Below are 17,784 nucleotides of genomic sequence, written 5' to 3' on the forward strand. Positions count from 1 at the left end.
ACTCTCGGTCAGATCTGGGCAAAAGTGCGTGAGACAGCCAAAACCTTGGTCAGATCTGGGCAAAAGTGGGTGAGACAGCCAAAATCTTGGTCAGATCTGGGCAAAAGTGGGTGAGACAGCCAAAATTTTGCTCAGATCTGGGCAAAAGTGGGTGAGACAGCCAAAACCTTGGTCAGATCTGGGCAAAAGTGGGTGAGACAGCCAAAATCTTGCTCAGATCTGGGCAAAAGTGGGTGAGACAGCCAAAACCTTGGTCAGATCTGGGCAAAAGTGGGTGAGACAGCCAAAATCTTGGTCAGATCTGGGCAAAAGTGGGTGAGACAGCCAAAACCTTGGTCAGATCTGGGCAAAAGTGGGCGAGACAGCCAAAAGTCACAAAGTTTTAGCGCATTTTGCCCAAATTTTGCTACTTTTCAAAACGTTTTACTCCAGAATGCTATATGTTTTGTACTGACCTGAAAAGTAATTTTTCTAATAAACTGAACGCCATGCAATGATTGACGGACATCACCTTTTATACTTTGCACATTGGGTGTACATGTCTCTGGGCCGTATGGTATTACAGCGGGCTACGTCCCTTCTGACCATTATTAGATGGGGGCTCATTTAGACTGCAGGACAATTGGATGTAACATGGGCTGCTGTGTATTCTCTTCCCGTCCTCCCTCTCCGGGCCGGTAACCATTTACAAGCGGTGACATTGAGCAGAATTTCATAATCTCATATTCCTGCTATTATTAGGGGCTTAGTCAGGGGGCTGTGGCTCCACACAGTGAAATCTCTAGATATGATCATTTGCTTACACACAATAAATGAGCAGAGCAGATTATTCCGCTCTCGGAGGATTACACGGGCATTACTTTTGGGTTCCTAATTTTGTTATATTTTTTCTCTTATTGACCAGGCGGCGAGCAGGCAGCTGGCAGAGGTTTTACTCCATTCATTAAGTGAGAATTGTTATTGGAGTCCCTTGAAAAGTCCTTTACCAGAACTGATGGTGAACAGAGACGAAAGTTCTTTCCCTTATGGGGTCGTCAATCACAAACCACAGATTCATTCTGGAGATCAGTAAGAATCTTTTGGCACACACATATTATTTTATTAATATCCTATCAAATGTGCATCGTTTCCCACCAGTACTTCTGTAACTACTTGTACATGTCCTACTCTAATGAGCCTACAAGCAGATCTGTCTCCAGGTGCCACAATACAAACTGTATATGTTATTAAATAGATTTATTACACTTGATGAGGCTGGTGTATTTATTTTGATAATATATGTCAGAGTGGCTGTGTAATCTAAATAGTACCGTAATATTAGCATTTTATGAGTCCAGCTATTGTATGAGAGAGCTCAGGAGTTCAAGTGTCTTCATTCTCTGTCCACCCAGACCGACTGACATCTACAGCCTATACTGAGCAGTGTGAGATCTCAGCAGCAAAAGGGAAGAGGATCACTGAGGAGTAATTTTTATAAAATGAAATAAAATAGGCTAGGATGGAGGGCTCAGATTAACCAGCAGAAAGGAGGAGAGTGAGGGACTGTCAGACAGGCTAGGTGGGTTCAGATTAACCAGCAGCATTGAGGAGCTGTCAGGCTAGGTGGGCTGAGATAAAGCAGCAGGGATAAAGGTGAGGAGCTGTCATTCAGGTCAGGTGAGCTGAGATTAATCAGAAGCAAAGGACACTGAGAAGCTGTTGGTTAGAGTAGGATTAACCAGCAGCAAGAAGGAGGGACACTGGGGAGATGTCAGACAGGCTAAGATTAATCAGTAGCAGGGAGGAGGGACACTGGGGAGCTGTCAGGCTAAGATTAATCGGTAGCAGGGAGGAGGGACACTGGGGAGCTGTCAATCAGGCTAAGATTAACTGGCAGCAAGCAGGAGAGACACTAAGGAGCTGTCAATCAGGCTAAGATTAATCAGTAGCAGGGAGGAGGGACACTGGGGAGCTGTCAGTCAGGCTAAGATTAACCAGCAGCAGGGAGGAGGGACACTGGGGAGCTGTCAATCAGGCTAAGATTAATCAGTAGCAGGGAGGAGGGACACTGGGGAGCTGTCAATCAGGCTAAGATTAATCAGTAGCAGGGAGGAGGGACACTGGGGAGCTGTCAATCAGGCTAAGAATAATCAGCAGCAAGCAGGAGAGACACTAAGGAGCTGTCAATCAGGCTAAGATTAATCAGTAGCAGTGAGGAGGGACACTGGGGAGCTGTCAATCAGGCCAAGATTAACCAGCAGCAAGCAGGAGGGACACTAAGGAGCTGTCAATCAGACTAAGATTAATCAGTAGCAGGGAGGAGGGACACTGGGGAGCTGTCAATCAGGCTAAGATTAATCAGTAGCAGGGAGGAGGGACACTGAGGAGCTGTCAATCAGGCTAAGATTAATGAGCAGCAGGGAGGAGGCACACTGGGGAGCTGTCAATCAGGCTAAGATTAATGAGCAGCAGGGAGGAGGTACACTGGGGAGCTGTCAATCAGGCTAAGATTAACCAGCAGCAGGGAGGAGGGACACTGGGGAGCTATCAATCAGGCTAAGATTAATCAGTAGCAGTGAGGAGGGACACTGGGGGGCTGTCAATCAGGCTAAGATTAACCAGCAGCAAGCAGGAGGGACACTAAGGAGCTGTCAATCAGACTAAGATTAATCAGTAGCAGGGAGGAGGGACACTGGGGAACTGTCAGTCAGGCTAAGATTAATGAGCAGCAGGGAGGAGGCACACTGGGGAACTGTCAGTCAGGCTAAGACTAACCAGCAGCAAGGAGGAGGCACACTGAGGAGCTGTCAATCAGGCTAAGATTAATGAGCAGCAGGGAGGAGGGACACTGAGGAGCTGTCAATCCGGCTAAGATTAACCAGCAGCAAGGAGGAGGCACACTGGGGAGCTGTCAATCAGGCTAAGATTAATGAGCAGCAGGGAGGAGGGACACTGAGAAGCTGTCAATTAGCTGAGGTGGGCTCAGATAAAGTAGCAGCAAGGAGGAAGGACACTGGGGCGCTGTCTTCAATCAGGCACTGTGGGCAGAGATTGAGATGAAACTGGCATCATAGGTCTAACATCTATTTCGTTATGTAAACAGTTGCATGGTAACATCTGGTGGCAGATTCTCTTTAGCAAGACGGAAGTTGTCTTTGAGGCAAAACAACAAAATGTTCTCTTCATAGGCACTCTCTAATTAAAATGATTGTGGAGACGCCTTCATTCAACCAGCCAAAATTTTGTGGCCTTTTTTTTTTCTTTAATGTTTTAGGGTTTTTAGATTTGCATAGATGCTTTAACCATGTCTTTTTTTATGAAGTTTCTGCATTTTTCTCCAATAGTCCATAAGAATTTTCTTTTTCTTTTATATAAAAAACAAACCTCATCTGTGTATTAATTAGCAGCACGGTGGTGTTTTTGACATTACAAATGGAACCCGTTAGCACTTCCGTGCATAGAGAAGTAGGTGAATAATTGTGTGGGTGATTGTCCCCCAATAAAAATGATACCTTCTTTATAGAAATCCCATGGTGTTAGTCATGAAAAATCTAGCAAAAAAGCCATAGGACAGTCAGACTGGGTGCAGTGCACATAGACTGTCACACGCCAGCGCATTTCCAGCCGGATCTGCATATGGCTTCTACTTTAGATTTCTCATGAACGGTTCATCGGATTTCTATATAAAAGGTATCATTTTTATTATTGAAAAAGCACCAATGCAGAGCGTGCTGACTTAAAAAACACAGTGAAAATGCAGGTACTGAAATACATTATTTAAAAAAAAAAATCCCACTAAATCCACAGAGGGAGTGCAATGTTACTCCCACTGCCTTTAGTCCTTGCTTTGCTGATAATCACCATTGCCATGATACAGGCACTTGTCAGTATTCGGCATGTGGCGCCCGCGGAGGGTATTGGGTGGCACATGAATCATGCATGGCTTGTTTTCTGTTACTGGTCTCTCGGTGTTACACTTGTGTATCTCCGATATATAACCTAATTCTTCTCTTCTGTTTGTTTCCAGCCTTTACTGCCCACAGGACAATATCGAGGAGGCTCTGCTGCTTCTTCTGATCAGCGAATCTATGGTAAGCCATCACCCGCCATATTACTATTACACCACATCACACCGTGACTTAACCAGCAGATACAACGTTATTCTCTGTACGCTTCTATAATGCAGAAGGTAAGTATATAAAATAAAGGGAATGCATTCGTCTAAGCGACTGCTGTGCTGACATATAGGTAAAGGGAGATCAGATCATCCCTGGTCATCCCTGTTCCCTGCAGTCCTGTGTAAAACCAGAGCTAGACCTTGCTTGAAGCCCAATGACTCCCGTAGCTCTGCTATGTCTCGTCCCTGCCAAAATGATCTGCACTAAATAATATTTTTTGTGCATTACATGAGGTTTTATGTTATTTTAGAATTCTTAATATGGAGCTACTGTTTTATCAGGGTTGAGCATACGAATTTGCACGACATTGGTTGCAGCAGCTACATCGTAGCCCATGGCCGCCAGATCAGTGGTCTACGTGTCTACTCCTACCTCCGGCATCATTGTCGCCAGGCCTCATTAATAGGTCCCCTAATGTAATTTATTTGCAGCACAATGCACATGTGACGTCATGGAGGGTTACTAGGATGCTGAAGTAGGAGGTTCACAGTGCTCTAGTCCAGCAGTAGCGGATTACCAACATGGCCGCTCTACAAGGGTCCTGGGAATCTTCTTGCTTAATTTTATATTTTATATAGTGAGTTTAACATGTCTCACGAGAAATATCTGTTGCATATCCGAAGGATACAGTATGTAATAAAGGTCTGATAGATGCAGTTCCCACTTCTGGGATGACACAGATCTGGTCCGTTTTCTGGGTAGCTTCCGACCACCAGTGAGTAGAGAAGTGCCAGCTCTCTCCATTCATTGCTATATAAGATCCAAATACAGATGAGCAAATGCTCTCGGATGTATTCCAAACTTTTACAGCAATGAATGGAGAGAGCTGACTCTTGCGTTGCCACATCGCTATCTACTGGTGGCCGGATGGTGCCCATATGGCGATAGGTGCGGGTTCTGGAGATAGGTGTGGGTGCCATCTCTGGGATCCTCTTCTATCGGACATTTATGATGTGCTATAAAATACGCTAGTGAGACAACACCTTTAAGAGAATGGGAAAGACTGGAATAACAATAAAGCACAAACAGGGTTTTATTCAAGTGACAGTGGGGAGACCAATGGCAATGATACTCACATCCACTAAAAGGCTTGAGGCTGCTGCAGACCCAAGGCATGGATAACAGGTAACTGGAATGTAAGTGTTACACTGGGTGAAGGAAAAGTAAGTGCACAACAACAGGAAGTGGGAACGGGGAGCCCAAACACTAGGGAAGAGGGGAGTGGAGACCCCTAGGCAGATTTAAAATCACCCTGTCTGCCCTAAGGCTATATTCACACTTAGCGGTTTTTACCGCGGAACCGCCGCGATTTTGATGCTGCGGCTCCGCAGCAGTTTCCATAGCGTTTACAGTAACATGTAAACCCTATGGAAACCGCAAACCGCTGTGCACATGCTGCGGGAAAAACCGCGCGGGAACGCAGCGGTTTACAACCCGCAGCATGTCACTTCTTTGTGCAGAATCGCTGCGATTCTGCACCCATAGGAATACATTGAACCGCTTACTTCCCGCATGGGGCTGTGCCCACGTTGCGGGAAGTAAGCGGATAATGTGCGGGTGGTACCCGGGGTGGAGGAGAGGAGACTCTCCTCCAGGCCCTGGGAACCATATTTGGGGTTAAAAAATAAAAAATCTGGTTATACTCACCCTCTGATGTCCGGAGCTCCTGGGCGCTGCACGCGGCCGTCCGGTCAGAGTTGCTGTGCGACCAGGACCTGCGGTGACGTCGCGGTCACATGACCGTGACGTCACGAAGGGTCCTTCTCCCACAGCATGTTTGGAACCGGAACGCCGGGTGCAGCGCCCAGGAGATCCGGACATCAGAGGGTGAGTATAACCAATTTTTATTATTTTTAACATTACTATTGATGCTGCATATTGCTGCATATGCAGCATCAATAGTATAGGCGGAAACCCGCAGCGGAAAACGCGGAACAAACCGCGATAAATCTGCAGGGAGAACCGCAGTTGTTTTGCCCTGCAGATTTATCAAATCCGCTGCGGGAGAACCCGCAGGGACCCGACGCAAGGTGTGCACATAGCCTAAACGTCCCTATAAAGGTTCTGCACCTAGTGCCGAGCAGGAACCTAATTCCTGCCTGACCCTAGCGATAGGCCCTACATAGGGAGGGGACGGGATGAGAACTAGTCAAGTCCCATGAAAGCTAAAGACAGAGAGGGAAGACGGATGGAGGGAAAACACTTAGCTTGAGTAGACAACCGAGATGTCACACCAGCAATCCTCCAAGGGTCCTCAGCGAAAGACGGTAACTAACTGCTAGAACTTCCAACAAGACTGAGGCAAGTATGAGCTAACACCCGCATCATGGTGCAGCAATTGAATGTATTTAAACCTTCAGCACAGGTGTGTGATTAGCAGCAGAAGGTGGAGGCAACTATTGGGTCCTAGAGGGAGAAGGATATCGCTCCAGAACAAAGATGCAAAAATCAAGAAGCTGCTTGAGCTAATCGCAAAGACCTTCTACAGCCGCATCCAGGATGATTGCATGTCACACCTGACACACCCGTGACAGTAAGAGTCAATTCTGTGTTGCCTGTAAGGAGATAGAAGGGAGCGATATCCAGGAACGCAAATCATAAGTCAACACGTTTCGAAGTTCTATACTTCTTCATCAGGGCACACCACAGTGCGGTTAGTCCTGATGAAGAACTTTTGAACTTCGAAACGCGTTAACTAGTAATTCACATTCCTGGATATCGTTACCTTCTATCTTCTGTGCAGAATTAACCCTTACATTCCAACCCCTTTTAAGGGAAGTAATTGAAAAATGGCATATCCATGTTTTAATAACCCAGAATATTTAGTAATATGCCACTTACCAGCACATGTTATCGGATTGAAATATTTCTCCTGTACTAGCGCTGATGAGGCATGTGCACATGTAGTAGGTCGGTAATGTAGAGATATCAGCGGCAATATGTCAGTGTGAAGGATGTGACATTAGCAAGATTCACACAATATGGTGCAGGGAGTAGATTGTCAGCACTTTCCCCAGTGTGCACAGGCTCCTGCAAGTGGAATTGTCACATTGGAGATATATTTATCAGCACTAGTGATGAGCGAATATACTCGTTACTCGAGATTTCTCAAGCACGCTCAGGGGTCCTCCCGAGTATTTTTTAGTGCTCGGAGATTTAGTTTTTCTTGCCGCAGCTGAATGATTTACATCTGTTAGCCAGCATAAGTACATGTGGGGATTCCCTAGCAACCAGGCAACCCCCACATGTACTTATGCTGGCTAACAGATATAAATCATTCAGCTGCGGCAAGAAAAACTAAATCTCCGAGTACTAAAAAATACTCGGAGGACCCCCGAGCGTGCCCGAGAAATCTCGAGTATATTCGCTCATCACTAATCAGCACATATGCTTCCCATACCCTTGCGTTGTCGCTGGGGTGACGTGTCACACTCAGTAACCCTCTTTGCATCTAACAGACGTAAAAATTTTAATTGCTAATTATTTATTGTATTCAGATTGTTCTCCAGTTTTTCATGGTTGATTGCCCTTTTTGTGGGGCAAATTAAAGACCTATATGGAGCAAACTCAGGAGTTAGTTAGGATCGCGATAGTTTAACCCTTCAGATGTATGACATCGGCATTTAAGAGGCTGGAAATGGGGGGGTTCCCTTCCCACGCCCATCGGACAGTGGTTTCCCAACAAGATTTAGTGATTGTGTAGGGAAGCAGTGGACGGCTGCGGTTTCAAGCCTCGGCATGACTGCTGCATGTGAACACAGCCTAAAAATGGCATTTGGACGCCAAAATGGTAATGTTAAAAATTACAGGTCATACCGCAAAAAAACAAAGCCTCATACAACTCTGTTGAACAAAAATTTTTTAAAAAGTCGTAGCTATCAAATGGTGAGTAGGAAAAATCGAAATGAAAGGGGGGCTTTTGGGATTCTTTTGACTCTCATAAAATTGGTGCCAGCCCTGATTTCATATACAGTGTGTTATACCTAATGAGGGGCAATGCAGGCACTGGCGTTCTCCATGGGTCTAGACATGGAAGCACTGGGTCTGCCATAGCAGGAGTCGCTGATTAGATTACTCCCTCTATGGCGCCATATGTCCTAATAGAGAATATGGAAATGGATGACTCGTAAAATATTACATTAGGTAACATGTTGCTTTTGCAGGTATCAGCTTGAGATTTTTTTTGTTAATTTGATTGTTTGTTTAGCTATATTGGGGTACAACGTTGCATCCAGTCTTGTAGTGTCCCACGTCTCATTCTACACCGAGGGGTGAAGCCTACTTTTCAAAATCTCCGTTTCATACCATTTCTTGAATAACTCGAGCTTTATTACAGAATTCGGTAATATCCCAATAATTTGTAAGCCTATTAATTCTGCACAACAATAACTTGCCCTGTGAAACCGTTTGTTATGTAACATAATAATCAGCACAAATAGAGGAGGATTTTCTGGATTAAGGAGCGGTTACACTACTGGATGTTTTCCAGATAACACAAATTATTTTTATTTGCTGCTTTTTTTCCACATGGGAATGTCTGCTAATTAAAGCTTTACACTCCAGAATACAATGTAGACCTCTGTGGAATTAGAAATAGTGATGGTATTTGTGCCAGAAGTGGCAATGTTGTGTGTATATATAACAGAGATGCGTCATATATACATGTACTATACAGAAAAAAGGATTTGGATACTTGTCTCCGTAATTGAATTCACGTTTTTCCTGCAGTCTCATTGCCCTGGTGTATAATATCCGCCCCTTGGCCCCCGGTGTATAACATCCGGCCATTCTTCCTCTCCCTGGTGTAACATCTGTCCCCTCGCCCTTGGTGTACAACATCTGGGCCCTATGCCTAGGTGAAAATACCGTAGTCAAATTGTGCACAATTAGCCATTTTCCCTCCCCAGTGTCATGTGACTCATTAGTGTTAGAACGTCTCAGGTGTGAATAGGGAGCAGGTGCCGTAAATTTGGTGTTCTCGCTCGCACACAATTGTCTCATACTGGTAACTGGAAGTTCAGCATGGCGCTTCATGGCAAAGAACTCTCTGAGGATCTGAAAAAAAGAATTGTTGCTCTACATAAAGATGACCAGGCTATAAGAAGATTGCCAAGACCCTGACACTGAGCTGCAGCGTGGTGGCCAAGACCATACAGCGTGTAACAAGACAGTTTCCACTCAAAACTGGCCTTGCCATGATCAACCAAAGAAGTTGTGTGCACAGGCTCAGCGTCATATCCAAAGGTTGTCTTGTCAGAATAGACGTATGAGTGCGGCCAGCATTGCTGCAGAGGTTAAAGGAGTGTGAGGTCAGCCTGTCAGTGCTCAGACCATACACCGCCCACTGTATCAAATTGGTCTTCATGGCTGTCGTCCCAGAAGGAAGCCTTTTCTAAAGATGATGCACAAGTCAACAATTTGATGAGGACAAGTAGACTAAGGACATGGATTACTGGAAACATGTCCTGTGGTCTGATGAGACCAAGATAAACTTAATTACCGGTAGTTCAGATGGTGTCAAGTGTGTATGGCAGCAACCAAGTGAGGAGTACAAAGGCAAGCGTGTCCTTCCTACAGTCAAGCATAGTGGTGGGAGCATCATGGTTTGGGGGCTACATGAGTGTTGCTGGCTGTGAGGAGCTACAGTTCATTAAGGGAACCATGATTGCTAACATGTACTGTGTCACACTGAAGCAAAGCATAATCCCCTTCCTTTAGAAACTGGGCCACAGGACAGTATTCCAACATGTTAACGACTTTAAGCACATCTCCCAAGATGACCACTGCCCTAAAGGTGCTGGACTGGCCAAGCATGCCTCCAGACCTAAACGGAAGGTGGAGTAGCACAAGGTATATATATACACTGCTCAAAAAAATAAAGGGAACACTTAAACAACAGAATATAACTCCAAGTAAATCAAACTTCTGTGAAATCAAACTGTCCACTTAGGAAGCAACACTGATTGACAATCAATTGCTCACAGCCCAACGCCGTGCAGGAAGCTTTGCATTTGCCACAGAACACCAGGATTGGCAAATTCGCCACTGGTGCCCTGTGCTCTTCATAGATGAAAGCAGGTTCACACTGAGCACATGTGACAGACGTGACAGAGTCTGGAGATGCCGTGGAGAGCGATCTGCTGCCTGCAACATCCTTCAGCATGACCGGTTTGGCAGTGGGTCAGTAATGGTGTGGGGTGGCATTTCTTTGAAGGGTCGCATAGCCCTCCATGTAATCGCCAGAGGTAGCTTGACTACCAATAGGTACTGAGATGAGATCCTCAGACCCCTTGTGAGACCATATGCTGGTGCAGTTGGCCCTGGGTTCCTCCTAATGAAGGACAATGCCAGACCTCATGTGGCTGGAGTGTGTCAGCAGTTCCTGCAAGATGAAGGCATTGAAGCTATGGACTGGCCCGCCCATTCCCCAGACCTGAATTCGATTGAACACATCTGGGGCATCATGTCTCGCTCCATCCACCAACGTCACATTGCACCACAGAATATACAGGATTTGGCGGATCCTTTAGTCCAGGTCTGGGAGGAGATGTCTCGGGAGACCATCCGCCGCCTCATCAGGAGCATGCCCAGGCGTTGTACAGTAGGGAGGTCCTACAGGAAGGTGGAGGCCACACACAATACTGAGCATCTTTCCCTTGTCATGAAGTATTTCCACTGAAGTTGGATCAGCCTGTAATTTGATTTTCTACTTTGATTTTGAGGATCATTCCAACTCCAGACCTTCATGGGATATTCATTTTGATTTACATTGATAATTGTTATGTTTTATTGTTCTGAACACATTCCACTATGCAATGAATAAAAATTTGCAACTGAAATATTTCATTCAGAGATATCTAGGATGTGGTATTTTAGTGTGCCCTTTATTTTTTTGAGCAGTGTACTGTATGTATGTACAGTGGGGAAAAAAAGTATTTAGTCAGCCACCTATTGTGAAAGTTTTCCCACTTGCAAAAGATGAGAGAGGCCTGTAATTGACATCATAGGTAGACCACAACTATGAGAGTCAAAATGAAAAAACAAATCCAGAAAATCACCTTGTCTGATTTTGCAAGATTTATTTTGCAAATTATGGTGGAAAATAAGTACCGTATATACTCGAGTATAAGCCGACCCGAGTATAAGCCGACCCCCCTAATTTTGCCACAAAAAACTGGGAAAACTTAATGACTCGAGTATAAGCCTAGGGTGGAATATGCAGCAGCTACCGGTAAATTTCAAAAGTAAAAATAGATACCAATAAAAGTAAAATTAATTGAGACATCAGTAGGTTAAGTGTTTTTGAATATCCATATTGAATCAGGAGCCCCATATAATGCTCCAGAAAGTTTGATGGGGCCCATTAGATGCTCCATATTAAAATATGCCCCATATAATACTGCATAAAGGGTAATAAGGGCCTCATAAGATGCTCCATAGAGATATTTGCCCTATATAGTGCTGCACAAGCGTTATGTCCCCATAAGATCATCCATACAGTCACTTGCCCCATATAGTGTTGCACAAGTGTTATGGCCCCATACAGATGCTCCGCACAGCCACTTGCCCCATATAATGCTGCACAAGTGTTATGGCCCCATATAGATGCTCCGCACAGCCACTTGCCCCATATAGTGCTGCACAAGTGTTATGGCCCCATACAGATGCTCCGCACAGCCACTTGCCCCATATAATGCTGCACAAGTGTTATGGCCCCATATAGATGCTCCGCACAGCCACTTGCCCCATATAGTGCTGCACAAGTGTTATGGCCCCATAAGATGCTCTGCACAGTCACTTGCCCCATATAGTGCTGCACAAGTATGGCCCCATAAGATGCTCCGCACAGCCACTTGCCCCTTATAATCCTGCACAAGTATGGCCCCATAAGATGCTCCGCACAGCCACTTGCCCCATATAGTGCTGCACAAGTATGGCCCCATAAGATGCTCCGCACAGCCACTTGCCCCTTATAATGCTGCACAAGTATGGCCCCATAAGATGCTCCGCACAGCCACTTGCCCCATATAGTGCTGCACAAGTATGGCCCCATAAGATGCTCCGCACAGCCACTTGCCCCTTATAATGCTGCACAAGTATGGCCCCATAAGATGCTCCGCACAGCCACTTGCCCCATATAGTGCTGCACAAGTGTTATGGCCCCATAAGATGCTCTGCACAGTCACTTGCCCCATATAGTGCTGCACAAGTATAGCCCCATAAGATGCTCTGCACAGCCACTTGCCCCATATAATGCTGCACAAGTATGGCCCCATAAGAAGCTCTGCACAGTCACTTGCCCCATATAATGCTGCACAAGTATGGCCCCATAAGATGCTCCGCACAGCTACTTGCCCCATTTGCTTTTGCTGCCATAAAAAAAAATAATCACATACTCATCTCTCTTCGCTCAGGACCCCGGCACTTTTACCTGCTCCTCGTCGTGCGGCTCCGTCTTCGGCACTGACGTTCAGCAGAGGGCGCGCACTGACTACGTCACCGTGCCCTCTCACCTGAGCGTCACTGCTGAAGACAGAGCGACACCCGGACCGAGGAGCAGGTGACTATCGCGCAGCGCAGCGCTCCCCCTCCCCGTATACTTACCTGGTCCTGGCACTGCGTCCCTGCAGTCACGGCTTCTTCCCCGGCGCTGCATCTTCTTCCTGTATTGAGCGGGAAGCATTACCACTCATATACAGTAATGAATATGTGGCTCCACCCCTATGGAAAGTGGAGCCGCATATTCATTTCTGTAATGAGCGGTGCCATGTGACCGCTCAGTACAGGAAGAAGCTGCAGCGCCGGGGAAGAAGCCGGGACTGCAGGGACCGTGCCGGGAGCAGGTAAGTATAATTACACTGCCCCCGCTCCCCCTCCCGTGCCGACCCCCGGGTATGACTCGAGTATAAGCCGAGAGGGGGACTTTCAGGCCAAAAAAATGGGCTGAAAATCTCGGCTTATACTCGAGTATATATGGTATTTGGTCACCTAAAAACATTTAATATTTCTGGCTCTCACAGAACTGTAACTTCTTCTTTAAGAGACTCCTCTGCCCTCCACACATTACCTGTAGTAATGGCACCTGTTTGAACTTGTTATCAGTATAAAAGCCCCACACAGCCTCCCTATATACAGCATGAGCCCCACACAGCCTTCCCATGTATAGCATGAGCCCCACACAGCCTTCCCATGTATAGCATGAGCCCCACACAGCCTTCCCATGTATAGCATGAGCCCCACACAGCCTCCCCATGTACAGCTTGAGCCCCACACAGCCTCCCCATGTACAGCATGAGCCCCACACATGCTCCCCATGTACAGCATGAGCCCCACACAGGCTCCCCATGTACAGCATGAGCCCCACACAGCCTCCCCATGTACAGCATGAGCCCCACACATGCTCCCCATGTACAGCATGAGCCCCACACAGCCTCCCCATGTACAGCTTGAGCCCCACACAGCCTCCCCATGTACAGCATGAGCCCCACACAGCCTCCCCATGTACAGCATGAGCCCCACACAGCCTCCCCATGTACAGCATGAGCCCCACACATGCTCCCCATGTACAGCATGAGCCCCACACAGCCTCCCCATGTACAGCTTGAGCCCCACACAGCCTCCCCATGTACAGCATGAGCCCCACACAGCCTTCCCATGTATAGCATGAGCCCCACACAGCCTCCCCATGTACAGCTTGAGCCCCACACAGCCTCCCCATGTACAGCATGAGCCCCACACATGCTCCCCATGTACAGCATGAGCCCCACACAGGCTCCCCATGTACAGCATGAGCCCCACAAAACCTCCCCATGTACAGCATGAGCCCCACACAGCCTCCCCATGTTCAGCATGAGCCAAACAAAGCCTCCCCATGTACAGCATGAGCCCCACACAGCCTACCCATGTACAGCATGAGCCCCACACAGCCTCCCCATGAACAGCATGAGCCCCACACAGCCTCCCCATGTACAGCATGAGCCCCACACAGCCTCCCCATGAACAGCATGAGCCCCACAAAGCCTCTCCATGTACAGCATGAGCCCCACACTGCTGCCTCATGTACAGCATGAGCCCCACACAGCCTCTTCATGTACAGCATGAGCCCCATTTAGCTTCCCCATGTACTGCATGAGCCCCAGTTTCCCCATATACTGCATGAGGTCCCACACAGCCTCCCCATAAACTGCATGAGTCCCACACAGCCTCCCCATGTACAGCATGAGCCCCACACAGCCTCTCCATGAACAGCATGAGCCCCACACAGCCTCCCCATGTACAGCATGAGCCCTACACAGCCTCCCCATGTACAGCATGAGACCCACAAAGCCTCCCCATGTACAGCATGAGCCCCACGTAGCCTCCCCATGTACTGCATGAGCCCCAGATTCCCCATATACTGCATGAGGTCCCACACAGCCTCCCCATAAACTGCATGAGTCCCACACAGCCTCCCCATGTACAGCATGAGCCCCACACAGCCTCCCCATGAACAGCATGAGCCCCACACAGCCTCCCCATGTACAGCATGAGCCCCACACAGCCTCCCCATGAACAGCATGAGCCCCACACAGCCTCCCCATGTACAGCATGAGCCCTACACAGCCTCCCCATGTACAGCATGAGCCCCACAAAACCTCCCCATGTACAGCATGAGCCCCACACAGCCTCCCCATGTTCAGCATGAGCCAAACAAAGCCTCCCCATGTACAGCATGAGCCCCACACAGCCTACCCATGTACAGCATGAGCCCCACACAGCCTCCCCATGAACAGCATGAGCCCCACACAGCCTCCCCATGTACAGCATGAGCCCCACACAGCCTCCCCATGAACAGCATGAGCCCCACAAAGCCTCTCCATGTACAGCATGAGCCCCACACAGCCTCCCCATGTACAGCATGAGCCCCACGTAGCCTCCCCATGTACTGCATGAGCCCCAGATTCCCCATATACTGCATGAGCCCCCACACATCCTCCCCATAAACTGCATGAGCCCCACACAGCCTCCCCATGTACAGAATGAGCCCCACACTGCCTCATGTACAGCATGAGCCCCACACAGCCTCCCCATGTACAGTATGAGCCCCACAAAGCCTCTCCATGTACAGCATGAGCCCCACACTGCCGCCTCATGTACAGCATGAGCCCCACACAGCCTCCTCATGTACAGCATGAGCCCCATTTAGCTTCCCCATGTAGTGCATGAGCCCCAGTTTCCCCATATACTGCATGAGGTCCCACACAGCCTCCCCATAATCTGCATGAGCCCCACACAGCCTTCTTATATACAGCATGAGCCCCACAGTCTCTCTACATACTGAATGAGGCACCACACAGCCTCCCATATACTGCATGAGGCTCCCACAGCCTCCCCATATACTGATTGAGCCCCACACAGCCTCCCCATATATTGCATGACAGTATACAGCCTTCCCATAGCCTCACCATGTGCAGCATGTCACCTCCATAGCCTCCCCATGTGCAGCATGATACCTTCATAGCCTTCCCGTGTGCAGCATGACACCCCATAGCCTTCCCGTGTGCAGCATGACACCCTCATAGCCTCCCCGTGTGCATCATAACAACCCCCATAGCCTCCCCGTGTGCTGCATGTCACCCCCATAGAATCCCCATGTCACCCCCATAGAATCCCCATGTTCACCCCATAGAATCCCCATGTTCACCCCACAGAATCCCCATGTTCACCCCACAGAATCCCCATGTTCACCCCCATAGCCTCCTCATATGCAGCATGTCACCCCCATAGCCTCCCCATGTGCTGCATGTCACCCCCATAGAATCCCCATGTTCACCCCATAGAATCCCCATGTTCACCCCATAGAATCCCCATGTTCACCCCACAGAATCCCCATGTTCACCCCACAGAGTCCCTATGTTCACTCCCATAGAATCCCTATGTTCACCCCCATAGAATCACCATGTTCACCCCCATAGAATCCCCATGTTCACCCCACAGAATCCCCATGTTCACCCCACAGAATCCCTATGTTCACTCCCATAGAATCCCTATGTTCACCCCCATAGAATCACCATGTTCACCCCCATAGAATCCCCATGTTCACCCCATAGAATCCACATGTTCACCCCCATAGAATCGCCATGTTCACCCCCATAGAATCCCCATGTTCACCCCATAGAATCCACATGTTCACCCCTATAGAATCCCCGTGTTCACCCCATAGAATCCCCATGTTCACCCCATAGAATCCCCATGTTCACCCCATAGAATCCCCATGTTCACCCCATAGAATCCCCATGTTCGCCCCCATAGAATCCCCATGTTCGCCCCCATAGAATCCCCATGTTCGCCCCCATAGAATCCCCATGTTCACCTCCAAAGAATCCCCATGTTCACCTCCAAAGAATCCCCATGTCCACCCCATAGAATCCCCATGTTCACCCCCATAGAATCCCCATGTTCACCGCATAGAATCCCCATGTTCACCCCATAGAATCCCCATGTCCACCCCATAGAATCCCCATGTTCACCCCATAGAATCCCCATGTTCACCCCCATAGAATCCCCATGTTCACCACATAGAATCTCCATGTTCACCCCCATAGAATCCCCATGTTCACCCCCAAAGAATCCCCATGTCCACCCCATAGAATCCCCATGTCCACCCCATAGAATCCCCATGTTCACCCCCATAGAATCCCCATGTTCACCCCCATAGAATCTCCATGTTCACCCCATAGAATCTCCATGTTCACCCCCAAAGAGTCCCCATGTTCACCCCATAGAATCCCCATGTTCACCCCATAGAACCCCATGTTCACTCCCATAGAATCCCCATGTTCACCCCATAGAATCTCCATGTTCACCACATAGAATCTCCATGTTCACCCCATAGAATCCCCATGTTCACTCCCATATAATCCCCATGATAATCCCATAGAATCCCCATGTTCACTCCCATAGAATCCCCATGTTCACCCCCATAGAATCCCCATGTTCACTCCCATAGAATCCCCATGTTCAACCAATAGAAACCCCATGTTCACCCCATAGAATCCCCATGTTCACCCCCATAGAATCCCCATGTTCACCCCCATAGAATCCCCATGTTCACCCCATAGAATCTCCATGTTCACCCCATAGAATCTCCATGTTCATCCCCAAAGAATCCCCATATTCACCCCCATAGAATCCCCATGATAATCCCATAGAATCCCCATGTTCACCCCATAGAATCCCCATGTTCACTCTGTGACAAAACACTCTGGGATCGCCTTTGCTGGGGTCAAAGGTCACGTGGTTTGTGCATTGAATCTGAGGCGTACAGCAGGTTTCTGAGCAGGCTGACCTCAGGTCAGATTTATTAACCCCTTCGCGCCATGCGCCGTACTAGTACTGCGCTGCCGGCACTGCATAAGTGCCAGCCGCAGTACTAGTACGGCGCCGCCATTTTCCGGTCACCGCGCGGTGATCAGGTTCCGGTGTCTGCTGTTCCTGACAGCAGACAATCCCTGCACGCAGCCCCGGGTGCCTGCACCGCCCCCCGCATCAGCGATCGCTGTGATTGGCTGGTCAATTCTGACCAGCCAATCACAGCGATGTGACAATAAAGTTTAAAAAAAAAAAAGCATGTGACAGGCTGTGATTG

At 48.2% G+C, this 17,784-nt stretch overlaps 1 protein-coding gene across 1 annotated transcript in view; it reads left to right on the plus strand.

Annotated features, from left to right (window-relative positions):
* TTC7A (tetratricopeptide repeat domain 7A) overlaps nucleotides 1–17,784 on the plus strand; it is a 405,643-nt gene that overhangs the window by 105,729 nt on the left and 282,130 nt on the right. The window contains exons 7-8 of the mRNA XM_069768639.1: nucleotides 905–1,068; nucleotides 4,007–4,070. Coding sequence (XP_069624740.1) covers nucleotides 905–1,068; nucleotides 4,007–4,070 — 228 coding nt within the window. The remainder of the gene's footprint in view (nucleotides 1–904; nucleotides 1,069–4,006; nucleotides 4,071–17,784) is intronic.

Source organism: Ranitomeya imitator, chromosome 5 (assembly GCF_032444005.1).
Source record: "Ranitomeya imitator isolate aRanImi1 chromosome 5, aRanImi1.pri, whole genome shotgun sequence".
NCBI lineage: Eukaryota > Metazoa > Chordata > Amphibia > Anura > Dendrobatidae > Ranitomeya > Ranitomeya imitator.